Raw genomic sequence first — 16,406 nt, 5'->3', positions numbered from 1 at the left:
CAGCTTCCTTTGACAGGGGGTGAATTTAATCATTTTTTTGTTATTCAAAATCTGCATTTTTACTGGCTGCAGCGGTGTGGTATCAGGGGGAGTGTTCCCAGTCGTGAGGGGTTTTAGTGCCTCACTCAGGTTTCTCCTCCAAACCTCCAAGACACAAACTCAGAATTGTTCTTGCACTACATTGTAGTTACACAGTGTCCCAAACAGATATATATCCTCGTACACCTGAGATTTATAGAGGAATACTTCTGTTATCAAAACATGTTGTGTATATATGACCTAATTTGATAACTAATTGTTGGGAACTATACAATTTGCCTACAGAAGTTAAATCTGGGCAATTAAATACAATTTCCAGACAATTCAGGAAATAATCTTTCCTTTCCTCATTATCTAATCAATTCACTGTATGATGAAACTAGATTATGAATCAATATCAGGATATATTTCAGATACATAGGCAACAGTTTATTATGAAGGATTCTTACACAATGTATCTTTTGAAAATTGCACCAATAAGAATACAGCACAAAACTAATTTATAGAGGTCCTCCATTATATCTGGTTTGCAAACACTTACGCAATTAAGTCCTCTAATAACAATAATGCATTCAGCAGCCAAGCTGCTGGTTGCATGGGCCCCAGGCTGGTCCTAGTATGAGTATCAGCTTACCTGAGTGGAGTCGTGGTTGTCTGCCTGTGCGAGGCTTTAAAGGCAGCTAGGGAAGGCAGTCGGACACTGTCCCTTTGTCGTGTTCCATTGGGCTGAGGCAGTGCGAGCACAGAGTTGGACTTGAGGTAGGTTCGGACAAGAGCTCTGCTCCTTTGCATGGCTCTCCAGTGCCACAGCCTTCCGCTGTCCAGGCTGAGGCCAGGACCGGCTCCTGCGGTGCTCATGTCTCCCCCAGAAACAGCAGACTGCACAAGCCCATCTGTGTGCGCATTGGCGCACCCGGGGGTGCATGCAGCCAGGTGAGGCTGATCAATAATTCATGCCCATTAAAGATGCATCGATGAGGCAGCCCAGGTGGACGCCACCTACTTTATATATTCATAACATTAAATAGTCTTATTGTGAAACTGGGTTCTGGGCTGCAGAAGGATCTGATGATCCACTCATAACTTTGTGCATATTAAGCAACAACAAAAAAAAATGTGTGCGCCATACTTCATCGCTATTCAAACTTGAAAGTAGTCAAACATGGTAGGGCAGCGTGATAAAAATACCTATTATTTTTCCAATAAATGTTTTTGTTCAGATTTGAGAAACTTGAAAGCATTCAAGTCGGAGCATTGACAAATTAAGTCTTATTCCGATTCAACATGAAGCAGAGTCCTAAACCACTGCTTTTAGGTTCTTTAAATTAAATGGTTATGCAGCGCATTCAGGAAGTAATCAGACACCTCTTTTTCCATATTGTTACGTTAAAGCCTTATTCTAAAATGTATTACATTTTAAAAAAGCAATCCTCAATCGACACACAAAACCTCATGAAAGTGAACAGGTTTAGACATTTTAGCAAATGTATTAAAAATACAGTAATACCTTATTTACATAATTTAAATACATTAGCCGTATTCTAAAATGTGGAAAAAGAGTTCTGAATACTTTCTAAACGCCCCATGTAAGAATTATTAGTATTTCCTGCTCTTAGTGTAGTTGATCTTTACGAAAGCAACAACTACATCAGAACAGGTCTTCGTGAGATATACAGAGAACATTTCTTCGATCATCTTGAAATGTCTACTATAAATGATAACGTTCAAATCATTTCTAGCGCATGGGCTTTGGGGAAATTTCAGGCACACATTCTCCATGCCTTCTGACAGCCAACCCACAGGATACAAGCGTGATCCAGCACAGGGAAACATTGTACCTTGCCCTTAATTGTAACCGGACAAGAGGCTTCCGAGACAGGTCAGAATAGGAGTGCCTCAGCGAGTTTAAAAGCTTTGAGACACACACACACACTTTAGAAGCTAAATAGGTATACCAAAATATATTCATGGCAGAACAATAAACATGTTAACTTTCATACTTGTTGATAATGGTAGGAGGATTTCCATGTTAAACCTGCACATTTAAGTTCAATCAGTTCTATTCAACTGTTGAATGAGGCAAGGGGAATACCAGAGGCAGTACTTTACATTGACACTCAATGGCACCTGAGTTATGGTAATTTAACAAGCGCCACTAGGCACAATTTAGTTCCAATTGTGTTGAATTGTAATAATATTGAATTTGTGTGGTAAAGTCCAGTGGAAACCGTGACATAAAATGAAGTGTTTCCAGTGCTATTAGATAGCCATAACATCCCTGTGGATAGTTGTCAGATCTCTAGAGATTCACTAGGACAATTACAGGTTTAATCAAAAAAAAAAAAAAAAACTGGACAAATCTCCCAAATTGAACCTTTTATTGCAATTTTGTGTAGAAAAATACATTTAAAAAAATGTCTCCTGTTGAACTTCTAGCTTTTCTGCTGGTTGGATGCTGGGGCGGCGTCACACTTCACTTCCGCCTGGTTCTTATGGGAGGAAAAATATGAAACATTTATTGAGTCGATACAAATAACGTCATCCATTGGAAATGATCGACAAATATCAAATCAAGCAATAACAGCGCAACCACCCAGTTTTCCCAGGCTGTCTCCCATCCCAGCACTAACCAGGCCCGTCCATGGCCACAAGCAAAAATAAAATAGAAAATGTTTAACCCAGTTCTCCCCCCGAATTACCTCCCTTGGCTCATCTCTGCAACTTCTCAATGGGCTCGGAGGCAAAAGTCGAGTCATGCGTCCTCCGAGACATGACCCGCCCGGCCCCCTACTTACCACACTGCTCGCTTAACCCAGATGTCAGCCTCAATGTGTGAGAGGAAAAACTGTTATACTGAAAACCAGAGTCAGCTTGTCACTAGAGCACGATGAGTCAAGGAGAACCCCACCATCCAAACCCTCCCCCACCACGGACAGCACTGGGCCAATTGTGCGCAGTGCAGTGCTTTTGACCACTGCGCCATTCAGGAACAAGCAACCACACTATTTAAACTAATGTGTTTGAGAATAGTTCAACCAACCTGCAGATCCATTTCCTTGCTTTAGGATAGACCACATCCTTGTTTTAGGATGGACCAGAGGCGCCCCTGCACAGGTTTGAACAGACAGTCTATTCAGTTAACCTGCAACAAAAGAAAAACATAAGTCAACAACTTCCACTAAGAATGAAGCAACACTGTCAAAAATCAGGGGGGTCCAGGATTGCATGCGCTCCCTCCCCCAAAAATGAAATCTTGACAATCCCCACAAAAACATTTCCATTTGTTTAATATGAGAACTTAAGAGATTTAAGGCTTCAAAAAGGTAAACAATGTCTTAGCAACATTACATCAATTCAGACTAGTGCCCTTTGGTGCAATGACTAAAATGCTTCCATCTAGCCCCTCTGCAGGTAGCTTACCATATGTTAAACCAGGAGCAGCTCCTCAGCCTCCTACAATCACTCGAGGCCCCTGCAGAAAGAGAGAAACGATGAGCTCAAAGCTATGAATTTCAAAAATGTATCCTGAGACACTAGTACACAAATAACTGTAGATATGAGTGCTAAACTACAGGGATGTAGAGGACTTGAAAGTAGATTAGGCTTTTTGGAATTTAAATTACAAAAACTACAGTACATGCATGCACTAGATGTAAATGACAGATTGTTTAAAATGTTAAAAGAACTTGTGCCAATTAATGTCAGACATTACAATTTTTTTTAAAGTAAATTTTGACATACAGTGGGGAGAACAAGTATTTGATAACCTGCAAAATCGGCAGTGTTTCCTACTTACAAAGCATGTAGGTGTGTAATTTTTACCATAGGTACACTTCAACTGTGAGAGACGGAATCTAAAACAAAAATCCAGAAAAATCACATTGTATGATTTTTAAGCAATTCATTTGCATTTTATTGCATGACATAAGTATTTGATCACCTACCAACCAGTAAGAAATCCGGCTCTCACAGACCTGTTAGTTTTTCTTTAAGAAGCCCTCCTGTTCTCCACTCATTACCTGAATTAACTGCACCTGTTTGAACTCGCTACCTGTATAAAAGACGCCTGTCCACACACTCAGACTCCAAACTCTCCACAATGGCCAAGACCAGAGAGTTGTGTAAGGACATCAGGGATAAAATTGTAGACCTGCACAAGGCTGGGATGGGCTACAGGACAATAGGCAAGCAGCTTGGCGAGAAGGCAACAACTGTTGGCGCAATTATTAGAAAATGGAAGATGTTCAAGATGACAGTCAATCACCCTCAGTCTGGGGCTCCATGCAAGATCTCACCTCGTGGGGCATCAAGGATCATGAGGAAGGTGAGGGATAAGCCCAGAACTACACGGCAGGACCTGGTCAATGACCTGAAGAGAGCTGGGACCACAGTCTCAAAGAAAACCATTAGTAACACACTACGCCGTCATGGATTAAAATCCTGCAGCGCATGCAAGGTCCCCCTGCTCAAGCCAGCGCATGTCCAGGCCCATCTGAAGTTTGCCAATGACCATCTGGATGGTCCAGAGGAGGAATGGGAGTAGGTCATGTGGTCTGATGAGACAAAAAATAGCTTTTTGGTCTAAACTCCACTCGCCGTGTTTGGAGGAAGAAGAAGGATGAGTACAACCCCAAGAACACCATCCTAACCGTGAAGCATGGACGTGGAAACATCATTCTTCGGGGATGCTTTTCTGCAAAGGGGAAAGGACAACTGCACCATATTGAGGGGAGGATGGATGGGGCCATGTATTGCGAGATCTTGGCCAACAACCTCCCTCCCTCAGTAAGAGCATTGAAGATGGGTCGTGGAAGCGAAACACACAGCCAGGGCAACTAAGGAGTGGCTCGGTAAGAAGCATCTCAAGGTCCTGGAGATGCCTAGCCAGTCTCCAGACCTGAACCCAATAGAAAATCTTTGGAGGGAGCTGAAAGTCCGTATTGCCCAGCGACAGCCCCGAAACCCGAAGGATCTGGAGAAGGTCTGTATGGCGGCGGAGTGGTCCAAAATCCCTGCTGCAGTGTGTGCAAACCTGGTCAAGAACTACAGGAAACGTATGATCTCTGTAATTGCAAACAAAGGTTTCTGTACCAAATATTAAGTTCTGCTTTTCTGATGTATAAAATACTTATGTCATGCAATAAAATGCAAATTAATTACTTAATCATACAAATGTGATTTTCTGGATTTTTGTTTTAGATTCCGTCTCTCACAGTTGAAGTGTACGTATGATAAAAATTACAGAACTCTACATGCTTTGTAAGTAGGAAAACCTGCAGAATCGGCAGTGTATCAAATACTTGTTCTCCCCACTGTAGTTAGGTATGTAGGCTACGTCACTTTATAGCAACATTTATTAACTCCAGAGGGAACAGGCAAATGCATAAGAGCCATGACACCAATCATGCAAAAACATGAGGACTGAAAACAGTTACAAAGCAAGGTAAGCTTGACTTGGTTGACACTGGAAAAGTATTGTTATAGCAAACCCCCCAAAACGTCAGGAGTTGCACCTATGAAGACGCTTTCACCTTATACATCATGATGGGCATTTGCGACGTCGATCTTGCAGAACGAGTTTGGAAAAGGCATTGCCCTTTCCAGTAGAGGCCCTGAGGCCCTGGAGGGTAGTTCTGGCATCACACTCTGAAGGGGATACGGAGAAGCAGACTGGCCACTCAAAGAGTAGACTCCCGAGGGGAAATGGATCACAGTGCAGACAGACACACTAGACAGCCCTAGGGCTGATTTCACTGCTCATGGTAGTTCTCTACACAAGACGCTTACAGTCCAAGATAACCAACACTAAGTTTGCTGCATGAGACACCGTTTACAAACAAACTGCTACACCAAGGAGGTTGGCACAGTCCTTGTGAACTGAACCCTTTATAATTGGCTGGCTGGTCACTGGCTTGAGAATGTCACCGATAAGACAGGAGGATTGATGATACCTTGAAGCATGAAAAAAAAGGGCTGTCCCAACAACAACAAATATATATATATACATGTCGACCGAGAGTAGTCTGTTCTTTCGACTAATCAATAGGTCAAAATGGGGGAAAGAAACATGTATTTTCCCATATATAGACATTGTGTGTTTTAATCAAATCAACTATATGCACTGAGCTTGTCTGATGCTTTAAGCACACTGTTGGATGAAATAATTCCGACAAATGACTTAGAACTCCGACCACAATTGATTTGTGCCGGGCAGGGCTCAGACCTGCTGCGCACTAGAAAAATAAAATATAAGACCGTGTTTGTTAGACTTGCACCCGTTGTGTCCTCCTCCCTGCTGCAACAACCACCACAGAACAGTTTATCGTCCGTGTTGCTGAAGCAGCAACATAATTAGAGCTATTTCTGAATGAAAAGTTCAGTTACCCAAATGTTTAGGTTACAACAATCCCTAAACCCTTGCTCTCTTTACGTGACACATGTAGGCCTATGCATCGCATGCACGTGATCAATGGGGCATGACCTATACAATATCATAATCACATCAATAAATTGGTTAGAAACTACTAACTCCGTAACGTGACAGCAAAATGGATGCAGAGCATGTGACAAATTAAGTCAAAACATGAATGTTTACTGGTTGCTCAGGTAAAAGGGGAAGTCAGATATGTGGCATAACTGAATAGTTGTGGAAAATCTTGGAGATCAAGAAAAGGAATATATATATATGCATATTATGTGTGCCAAACTGGTGCGGTTAGATTCCAAACATTTCTGACCGTTTGGAAAAATGTAAACACTAACCAAATATGCATACCAGAAAGTATTTTTTTGTAAAGCCTTTTACAGCAAGACTAAAAACAGTCGCATGCATTTGTGAATGCAATTGCAGAAATAGAGCGGTTTATTTACTGTTTAGGCTAATTATTCAACGGTTGCTTTATTATTATAATATTTTTTGTACGCTTCATTGCATTTAAAATCCAAATGACTCGTACGCTGTGTGATGACATGAACAAATTTATATATATATATATATAATTAAATGACAGTATTGAGACTAAACAGGATGCGCTCTTAGGCCATACAGCTCAATGTTGGTTATACAAGGCTGTTCTACTCAGCCTAATGATAATGACATCACTTATTATAATGATCATAATAATATCATGATCGGGGGTTATTATACATCCTTTCTGATCATTTGGAACAGTGTACACACTAAATAAATAATACCAGAGGCTGTTCTAACAAAATGTGTAACGCCTTTATTACAGCATATAGCAAAGAATAAAAAAAAGACGAATTTGTTAAGTTGTTTATTCCACGTGGTTGCATGGGAATAAGTAGGCTATTATTCAAACAGGCAACAACACTACCGTTTGAGGCCGCTTAGAGAATGTATATATAGCACATTTAGGCTATTTAGGCTATTGATTATTCCATGAGTAACTGTTTGTGTGTCGCACCACTTTGCTTTATCTTGGCCAGGTTGCAATTGCAAATGAGAACTTGTTCTCAACTGGCCTACCTGGTTAAATAAAAGTGAGAAAAAAAAAATGGACTGATATTTCAAAACCGCTGACAGCGACCGCTTGCAAACGAGGGAGAAAGCGCATATTAAAAAATATAATTTTAGTGTTGCACCATTGTCCTTAACAGTACACAATTTCAGTAGAACATGTCTGAGAGTGATGGACTGGGCCATCCCCACGGGGCCTCCATAATGGATTTGTCCACTGAGACAGGCAGGAACCAGACAGGGGGAACAGGCTGCCATTTTTGGACAGAGTCACAGGTCTTTCCAAAGTACAGGAGAGAGAAAGAGAAACAGTGCCTTCTTGTGTATGGTAGTTGCCACACTATAGTATCAAGTGAAGTGACCAAGTGACCTTTATGAATAGCTAGGCTGTGGATGACCCAGATAGACCCAAACCCAGACCCACAACTGTCCAGCCGCCCAAGAATAGCCCAGTGGATTAAAGCTTGAAAATGACACGTTCTAGTTGATCTTAGCAATACACGAAAGTCACATTCTACAAAAGTAGAGGCTGTTCCCAGCCTACTCAGTTGTCAACAAGCTCATGTTTGCCATTTCTATTACAATCTCAGAGTAAATAAATGAAAGCTGGGTGTAACAAAAGTCCAACTAAAACCTTCCTAAATGACCTAGGGGAGCAACTGAAAAAGTGTAAGAACCCATAATGATGAACCACACAACCAAGAAAATCTGGAAATTGGAGGTTGCCGATCACATATACCCCCCCCAAAAAAGCTGGACTACTGGTGTGTGACAAGACAGGCAAGAAAGAGGACTGAAAGAGCCCAAATACTAGTACAATTCACTGCTCCACATGACCGAATACCTATACTTTCATCCTAAACAGTAGGCCGCATGAGTACGCGGAAAAATAAAGTTTAATAGTATGTAACATTTTAAAAAATCGAGCACTTTAAATCCCGGTTGTCATAATCATTTTGGCTTTGACATTAACTGATCAATTAGATGCGAATGAGCTACCGAAAATAAACAAATAGCAGACGCAATCTCACATGTCGCATTCCCAGTACGCAAAAATATGTTAGGGTGTTCATTTTCAAAAATCAAGTATTGTTTAAATGCCAGGACACTACGCTCATTTTCTGCCCTTCATCTAGTCGAATTCAATGCACACTTCCAGAATGCATATTGAAACAGGGGGTGATGGGCTCTAGTTCTTGTCAAGTAGTCAAACAAAACTAGGCTACTTAAATTGGGAAGACTCAGTGTTCAAATGTAGGCAAAGCCGTTTTTGTTCTCCTTAAAATTTGAGTATTTTGTGCACAGATGTGTTTACATCCTTGTTAGTGAGCACTTATCCTTTGCCAAGACAATCCAGCCACCTGACAGGTGTGGCATATCAAGATGATTAAACAGCATGATCCTTACACGGGTACACCTGATATAATCTGCAGTTATCAAGTCTTGAGGGAGTGTGCAATTGGCATGCTGATGACTGCAGGGATGTCCACCAGAGAATTCAATGTTCATTTCTTTACCATAAACTGCCTCCAAAGTAGTTGTCAAAAACTTGCAGTACGTCCAACCGGCCTCACAACCGCAGACCATGTGTAACCACACCAGCCCAGGACCTCCACATCCGGCTTCTAATGCAGGATTGTTTAAGACCAGTCACACGGAGAGCAGAAAACTCAAGAGTATTTCTCTGTAATAAGCACTTTTGTCCTCCCAGGGCCACCCATGGCTGCACCGCTGCCCAGTCATGTGAAATCCATAGATTATTGCAGAATTAATTTATTTCAATGGAATATTTCCTTATATGAAATGTAACTCAGTAAAATAATTTAAATTGTTGCATGTATATAGATCAAGGCCCTTTGGTTTCACTATAAAATATGTTATGGCTTATGGTATAGGCTTATAGTATAGGTCGAATGTGGTAGTCTGCCTATAACCATCCTGAGTAGGCATATTACGCCATTTCTATTCAGAGATTAGAGCAATGTATCAAAAATGTGCTATTATCAGGCTGGAAACCCACCCGCACTTGGCCCCGTCCCACCTACTCAGCCAGCCACGAGCCACTATTGCGTTGCGACTGTGGCATACTTATTACTAAAAGGTACGTGCTAAATAGTATGCAGTTTAAGCAGAGTACGCTAGTATGGGTATTCGGACATAGCAAGTCTGAACCGCTGATAAAATACATTGACAATTATTACTCATTAGGGGTCTTTAAGGAGTTTCTTTGCCGTAACATTGAATCGACTGGGCAAATATCACTTGCCAGTGTTGCACTGTAGACGCCCAAAAAAAGCCAGTCCACTTAGAGCACACGTCAAGTCGAAATGAACATGGTCACCAGGTTGATTCTCACATCCCTAGACACACACAAAAAGTCTAGTGCTGAATATTGCTTGAGTCAAAGCTATTGTTTCTGTATTGAAAATAACTAGTCCGACTTGAGTCAGAGTCCTGTGCTCGAGTACTACGATACACCTTAGCGGCTACATTTTTGTCTTGGTCTACATGATTTACGAAGGTTTGCAATAAAGGCTAAATAAATTATGTTCTAATATTAGGCAAACATTGGACAATGGACAGTCTTCACAAATTGCTTCCTCTATTACTTGATTAAACAAACAGGTGGTCAAGATCAACAATAAAGATCCCCACCAACAACCAAAAGACCCTTCTACAGGGCCAAGGAACCAGATAATTCAATGTCAAAAAAACAATTGCCAGTAACACCCCCCATTTGCACTTGTCATTACAGCTTGTAAGAAGTCTCAACAAAAGGAGTTGTGTTGATTGAACCAAAGTCAAGTTGTGGGTATACACCATCACACACTATTTGTTGAGCCAGTGACACAGCAGTCCATATACAGTTTGTTTCATACAGAGACCAGCTTCAGTCAGAAATGAAGGAAAAATACCAGATACTGCACAGGCTAAAAACACATTGCCACACGTTCACATACGGAGGGAGGAATGAGTACTGCACTGTGATTCCATTTTTCAGAAGTGTGATGCCAGAACCCCTGTACTGTCACATCACGTCAGGTGACAGAGGAAGTTAGAGCAGTACATGTTTGGCATTTAAACAAATCATGAACAGGAACACTTACCTTTTCAGTGGCTCTGTAAGCATACCTCTCGCTGCACACAAGTCCAGGCTCTACTGTCCACTGACTTCTGCAGAACTACTCATCCTCAACGTAACCAACTGCCGGAGCCTTTACTTGGAGCCTCTACTGTGGAATGGGGCAGGCTGGCTGTTGGATTTTATTGCACAGCTACTGCACGCCCATGCACTCAAGACACTTGACAAAGACAAGATTCTCGCTCCTTATAGGTACGCAGGTCTCCTCAGTCTGCCGAAGGGTGACGGGGAATAAGGGGAAGTTCTACTATAGACTTCCATCGGTTATACAAGTCTGACAACTATTTCAGAGTACTTCAATAATCCATATAAAGCCAGGACAACAAATATATATATATATAAAACTAACTAAGGGGTGATCTACATTCCCACTACAGGTGCATAAACAAGGCTAGCTACATTTATTTTAACCATTAGTTTGTGTCCTGATCTGTGATTCCATCTGCAAACAGTATGACATGGCTGAGTTTAGGCAGGCAGCCCAATTCTTAAACTTTATCATCCACTAATTAGTCTTCTGACCAATCAGATCAGCTCTGAAAAGATCTGATGTGATTGGTCGAAAGAGCAATTAGTGGGGAAAATATCAGAATTGGGCTGCCTGTAAAAACAGCCCAACAGGCTGAAAAAAAAGCAACCGTGGTCATTGCCTTTGTTAACATAAGATCACCACAGATTGAGTTGAAATTTAATTTTAAAATTAGTCTGATCTTTCTTTCCCAGTACATTGCTACTTCTAGGCCTACATCCCACCGAGTTGACTGTAGGTCAACATTACTATAGCAAGTTCACTAACATGGTGAGTAGTCCAGGAAGAGCTGACTAAGAGTTCACCTAGAAACATACACCCTATGAAACACAGCCAGATCCTGTCTTCTTGTTATTCAGCCATTCTGGCAAACTGGCTTCATTCATTGTATTCCAAATCACCTAGACATGTTGACAACACCCAGTTAGAATTTTAGATGGGGTGTCAGTTCCGATTTCAGTCACAGGGGGTTGCTATTTACTGTTCTGTTAATCAAACAACCATTTCACCAACTGGAATCCCTGTTACATTACTGAAAACTGCTGAAAACTCTTCACTAAGGCAAGACTCTTCATCAGGTTGGTCTGTGTAAGACAAGTCACGGGAGTAAACTGTATTAAGTGCGACTCAGTTAGGCCTAGGACTTCTTGTTTTAGAAATGTCTCCTTACACACTGCAACCTTTAAAGTGGCCAAACCTGTCAAAGAAGAAATGTACACAAAACAAACATACAGGAATAACATTGAATGTTTTATGGTATACATTACTTGTGTTAAGGTATCCAATCAGATTTGTTTAGACAACTGTTTTGGTAAACAACTGTTTGTAGTCATTTGAGTAACATTGAGCACAACCACAATCAATCTTTGTGCTGTAATTGTTTGAAATTGACAATTCTAAGAGCCTATTGAGTTCAAGTACACAGTGACTAGTGCAACTTCAACAGCGATGTAAAAAATATGGATGAGATTATTTTTAAACATCTCATAGGAGCACAAGTTTGATCTTCAATAAATAAAAATGTAACTACACGGACAATGTTCTCCATTCTCTGTAGCTTTCTTTGTAATTATATATCTATTTTTTGTTGTTGTTGCTTACATCACTGACATATCTACCCTTTGGTGTGCTGCGTCTTAAGACTCACAGATTTAGAGGTTTAATCGAGCAGTCTTAAAAATCAAGAAAATGTATTGCAAGGGGCTGGTGTTTTCATATCTCAACATCTTCATAAATGCGTGAAAGATAATGTTGACAGTTTTTAAACAATGTGCCCTAATCCTAAAAGAGATAGCTTGGGGTTTTAGCAATGAAGCTATTTATATACTTCCCCAGTGAGATGTAAAATGGTCTCTGCGTCCAGTATAAGAGGTCATTTTGGGAGGAAATGCTAACTAGCTTAGCGCAAGGACTGGAAGTCCAGGTACAGCTAGCATCCTCAAGAATTCATCTTTGCACTAAGCTAGCACTAGCTCACAAAACTACCTCTAACTTTATTCTTAATGGAAGTAAAATGGTAGGCAGAAATTAATCAGACCCTGGGGAAGTTGATAAAGGTCTTCATAGCTAAAACCCCAAGCTGTCCCTTTAATGATGTTTCAGACCTAGCTGTCCAATCGGTTCATGTGAAACTTCAAAGTGACTATAGTCACTGGAATGAATCAGTTCACATCCCTGTTGGTTTATCAGTACTTAGGCTATGAAAGACACTAAAGAAATTCAGCGAAGGAGCCATAAATAAAATGGACAAAGTGGAAGGCTGAAAAGTTCTACGGTAGCTTGAAGGGTACCACTTCTCTCACAGTTCCCGTTTCTCATAATAACATGGCCATTTGAATTATGACCTAAGACAGTGGCTGAAACTGGAATTATTTAGGGTAAAATTCTTAAATCGTTTTCATACATTCCCGTGTATGATATACATTCCAATTAAACAGATTGAATGATGCAATATCAAGAGACAGTGGATGAATCAAGTGCTGCTTTGAGATGTTAAATGTGGTCAAAGAGGACTTTCAACCTCTGTTCAATAATATGTAGCCGACTTGGGAACAATACACGAGCCAAACATACTACCTTTTTGTCAACGCAAAAGCAGCAGCACAGTTGTCAAAAACCATTACACTTCATTTAGAGCTAGACAAAAATTATACTTTTAAAACAAATCTTAATTTAAGTCGCAAAAGTCAAAGGGAATTTTAAAAATCTGGTATTTTTATAAACAAACTATTCTAGTAGCATTAATCGCATTTGACACCAGCACTGCTCATTTCCATTGTCAAAATTGGGCCCCAAAAGTACAATTTCTACTAGACCTAATTGTGCTCTAAAATGTCAACTTTCTTTATCAATACTGTCCAGTATGCATATGTTGTTCCATTTAGTTCACATGGTGATCATTTACATTATAAAGTTGCTGTTCACCCCCGGCGCCCAACATAATAAATATCTAGGGAAAAAGGCTTGTCAACTCTTGCTGGGCTTATTTAGGATAACGACTCAAAATTGGGTTAAAATAAACTTTAAGAAGGTTTGGAAAGAACCAAATTAGGTCTTTATTGTAAAGTTACATGTTTTTAGTTCAAATCTTAAATGGCACAAAACACAGCCATAGAAAGGTGAGAAAAGTTGACACTTATCACCATTTACGACACGGGCACGATACAACTGGAAAGAAAGTTATACATAGGTGGGATAGCGCTATGTGATTACTGAGGGTGACCAATTCATCAATTTCACACTACAAATACAAAAGAAAAAAAGAAAAAACTAACTTGCCATAAAATGAATGAGTCCTCAGGCTAAAGTGCAAGAACACTTTCAACTTAAATATAACAATGACTCAATGTGAAGATGTTCAGAGAACCTACACAAAAACACTGCTATGAGGGACACTGAAAAGATTTAAAAGCGGGGCTTCTTGGCAGGCCCATCAAACTCCTCACGGACCCTGCCAAACCCTTGGTTGTTAGGACCCATAGCCCCCCGGCCTCCCTGAGGGAAGTTCCGCTCGTTGCGCTATAGGGATCAACAACCATACCAAGGAAGCAGATTGAGGGGGTGAGGGGAAGGCAGTGCAATGGTACGCAGTTCAAGTCCATATTCAGGGGAGAAGTAAGGGGGGTAGAAAGAGAGTTGGTTTTGTTTGAGAGCCATGACAAAATAAACAGCAGAAGACATGTCCAAGGGAAACGTTCGTTGAAATAGTTCCAATATGTAGATCCACAGGTGCCACAGGTAACATACGGAGAAGGAAGAAAGGGTAATGTTTTCGTTAGTTATGTCCTACCATAGTCTGCTGTGCATGCCAAAGGCTGGGCTACCTCACTCACTACTGGCATCATATGGAGCATATGGAAGCCTGCCAGTTTGCTATGGCCCGAAGGCTCAAAGATTAAGTATAATGCCAAAATGTACAGGTTGGCCAGACTGGTCTGTTGATAAATGCACTTCAGTGCTCTTCTTCCACTTTCTTAAACACTTTTAAAAAATACTTATATCAGGCCTATTTTCAGATATAGCTGTAACCCCATTGTTGCTTGTCTTGCCTCTATTGCTTAATTACACAAGTAATCCTGAACAACTACAGTATTGCTGGCCTGCCAAACAGCAATAAAAATGGGAAATATATGATTTTAATCAATGAGCCTACATCAAGTCTTGCCCAGTTGTTAAACTTAACTTTCATAGCCTTAGTAAAAAAACGCAACAACTTGAGGCAGGAATGAATTTCACATTACAAACTACAATCTTGAGTCTACTGGCTCACCATAGACTAGGTTTAATTCAAATAGCTGTTCATTGGCCTAATCCTGCCATGTTATTCAGTTGGTCAATGCTTTATAGTGCCATTTCTCCAACCATACCTTCTACAATTTACTATGCATCACATATGTGTAAATATGCCATCACTGAAGTTCCACAGCGTTTGTGGCAAATCCTGATCTAAGTTCCTGGACCAAAAGACCTTGGTTCATTTTGTATACACACACAAAACAGTCACCCTGCTCCTGCACAACACAATCTTATCATTCTTAAGTGCTACATTTTTTATGTAAATGTCATGTTATAGGGTCTACACACTTTAGTGATTTGGCTTGTTTTTGAGAATAGTGCAACAGCCGCAATTCACTTCCTCATTGCTCAGTCTCAGGGCATGCAAAAGACACGAACAAAAACAAAACAAATTACCCCAAATGTCCTTTTAGAAACAGACACTCCAAGTATAGGGATATAAGTCTTTAGATTTTGTACACATGACATGGTATCATTCCCAACTTTATATTACTTTTTTTTGGGACTCAAGACCTACCAGCGGTGCTGCGCTGTCTATGCCCATGTACTACAGGGACACGCTCGGCATTGCACAGCTGCATGGGGAACTAAACCAAAACGGATTAGAAACCATGGTTGGAACTAGAGGTTGACCGATTAAATCGGAATGGCAGATGAATTAGGGCCGATTTAAATTTATATAACAATCGGAAATCGTTTTTAAAAACGGCCTCGCAATGGTGGGTTAACTGCCTCGTTCAGGGGCAGAATGACAGATTTTCACCTTGTCAGCTCGGGGGATCCAATCTTGCAACCTTACAGTTAACTAGTCTAACACAATAACGACCTGCCTCTCTCGTTGCACTACACAAGGAGACTGCCTGTTACGCGAATTCAGTAAGCCAAGGTAAGTTGCTAGCTAGCATTAAACTTACCAATCAATCATAATCACAAGTTAACTACACATGGTTGATGATATTATCTAGCGTGTCCTGCGTTGCATATAATCTGACTAAGCATTCAAGCATCTAAGTATCTGACTGAGCAGTGGTAGGCAGAAGCAGGCGCGTAAACATTCATTCAAACAGCACTTTCGAGGGTTTTGGCAGCAGCTCTTCGTTGTGCGTCAAGCATTGCGCTGTTTATGACTTCAAGCCGATCAACTCCCGAGATGAGGCTGGTGTTACCGAAATGAAATGGCTAGCTAGTTAGCGCACGCTAATAGCGTTTCAAACATCACTCGCTCTGAGCCTTCTAGTAGTTGTTCCCCTTGCTCTGCATGGGTAACGCTGCTTCGATGGTGGCTGTTGTCGTTGTGTTGCTGGTTCGAGCCCAGGTAGGGGCGAGGAGAGGGACGGAAGCTATACTGTTACACTGGCAATACTATAGTGCCTATAAGAACATCCAATAGTCAAAGGTATATGAAATACAAATGGTATAGA

The 16,406-nt window shown here is 40.8% G+C and overlaps 1 protein-coding gene across 2 annotated transcripts in view; it reads right to left on the bottom strand.

Moving 5' to 3' along the window:
* Positions 1-2,402: 2,402 nt before the first annotated feature.
* LOC118399238 (splicing factor, proline- and glutamine-rich-like) overlaps positions 2,403-16,406 on the bottom strand; it is a 29,100-nt gene continuing 15,096 nt past the window's right edge. Inside the window, exons 10-12 of one of the 2 annotated variants that reach the window (XM_052471941.1) lie at positions 3,460-3,511; positions 3,080-3,181; positions 2,403-2,528 (exon numbers count right to left, since the gene is read on the bottom strand). In XM_052471941.1, coding sequence (XP_052327901.1) covers positions 3,485-3,511 — 27 coding nt within the window. In that variant the 3' untranslated portion in view covers positions 2,403-2,528; positions 3,080-3,181; positions 3,460-3,484. Of the gene's footprint in view, positions 2,529-3,079; positions 3,182-3,459; positions 14,209-16,406 lie in introns of both variants that reach the window. The other variant, XM_035795157.2, reaches the window with a different exon arrangement.

Source organism: Oncorhynchus keta, chromosome 20 (assembly GCF_023373465.1).
Source record: "Oncorhynchus keta strain PuntledgeMale-10-30-2019 chromosome 20, Oket_V2, whole genome shotgun sequence".
NCBI classification, from domain to species: Eukaryota; Metazoa; Chordata; class Actinopteri; order Salmoniformes; family Salmonidae; genus Oncorhynchus; species Oncorhynchus keta.
Note: the sequence above shows the minus strand (reverse complement) of the source record. Positions and strands in the feature narration are given on the sequence as shown.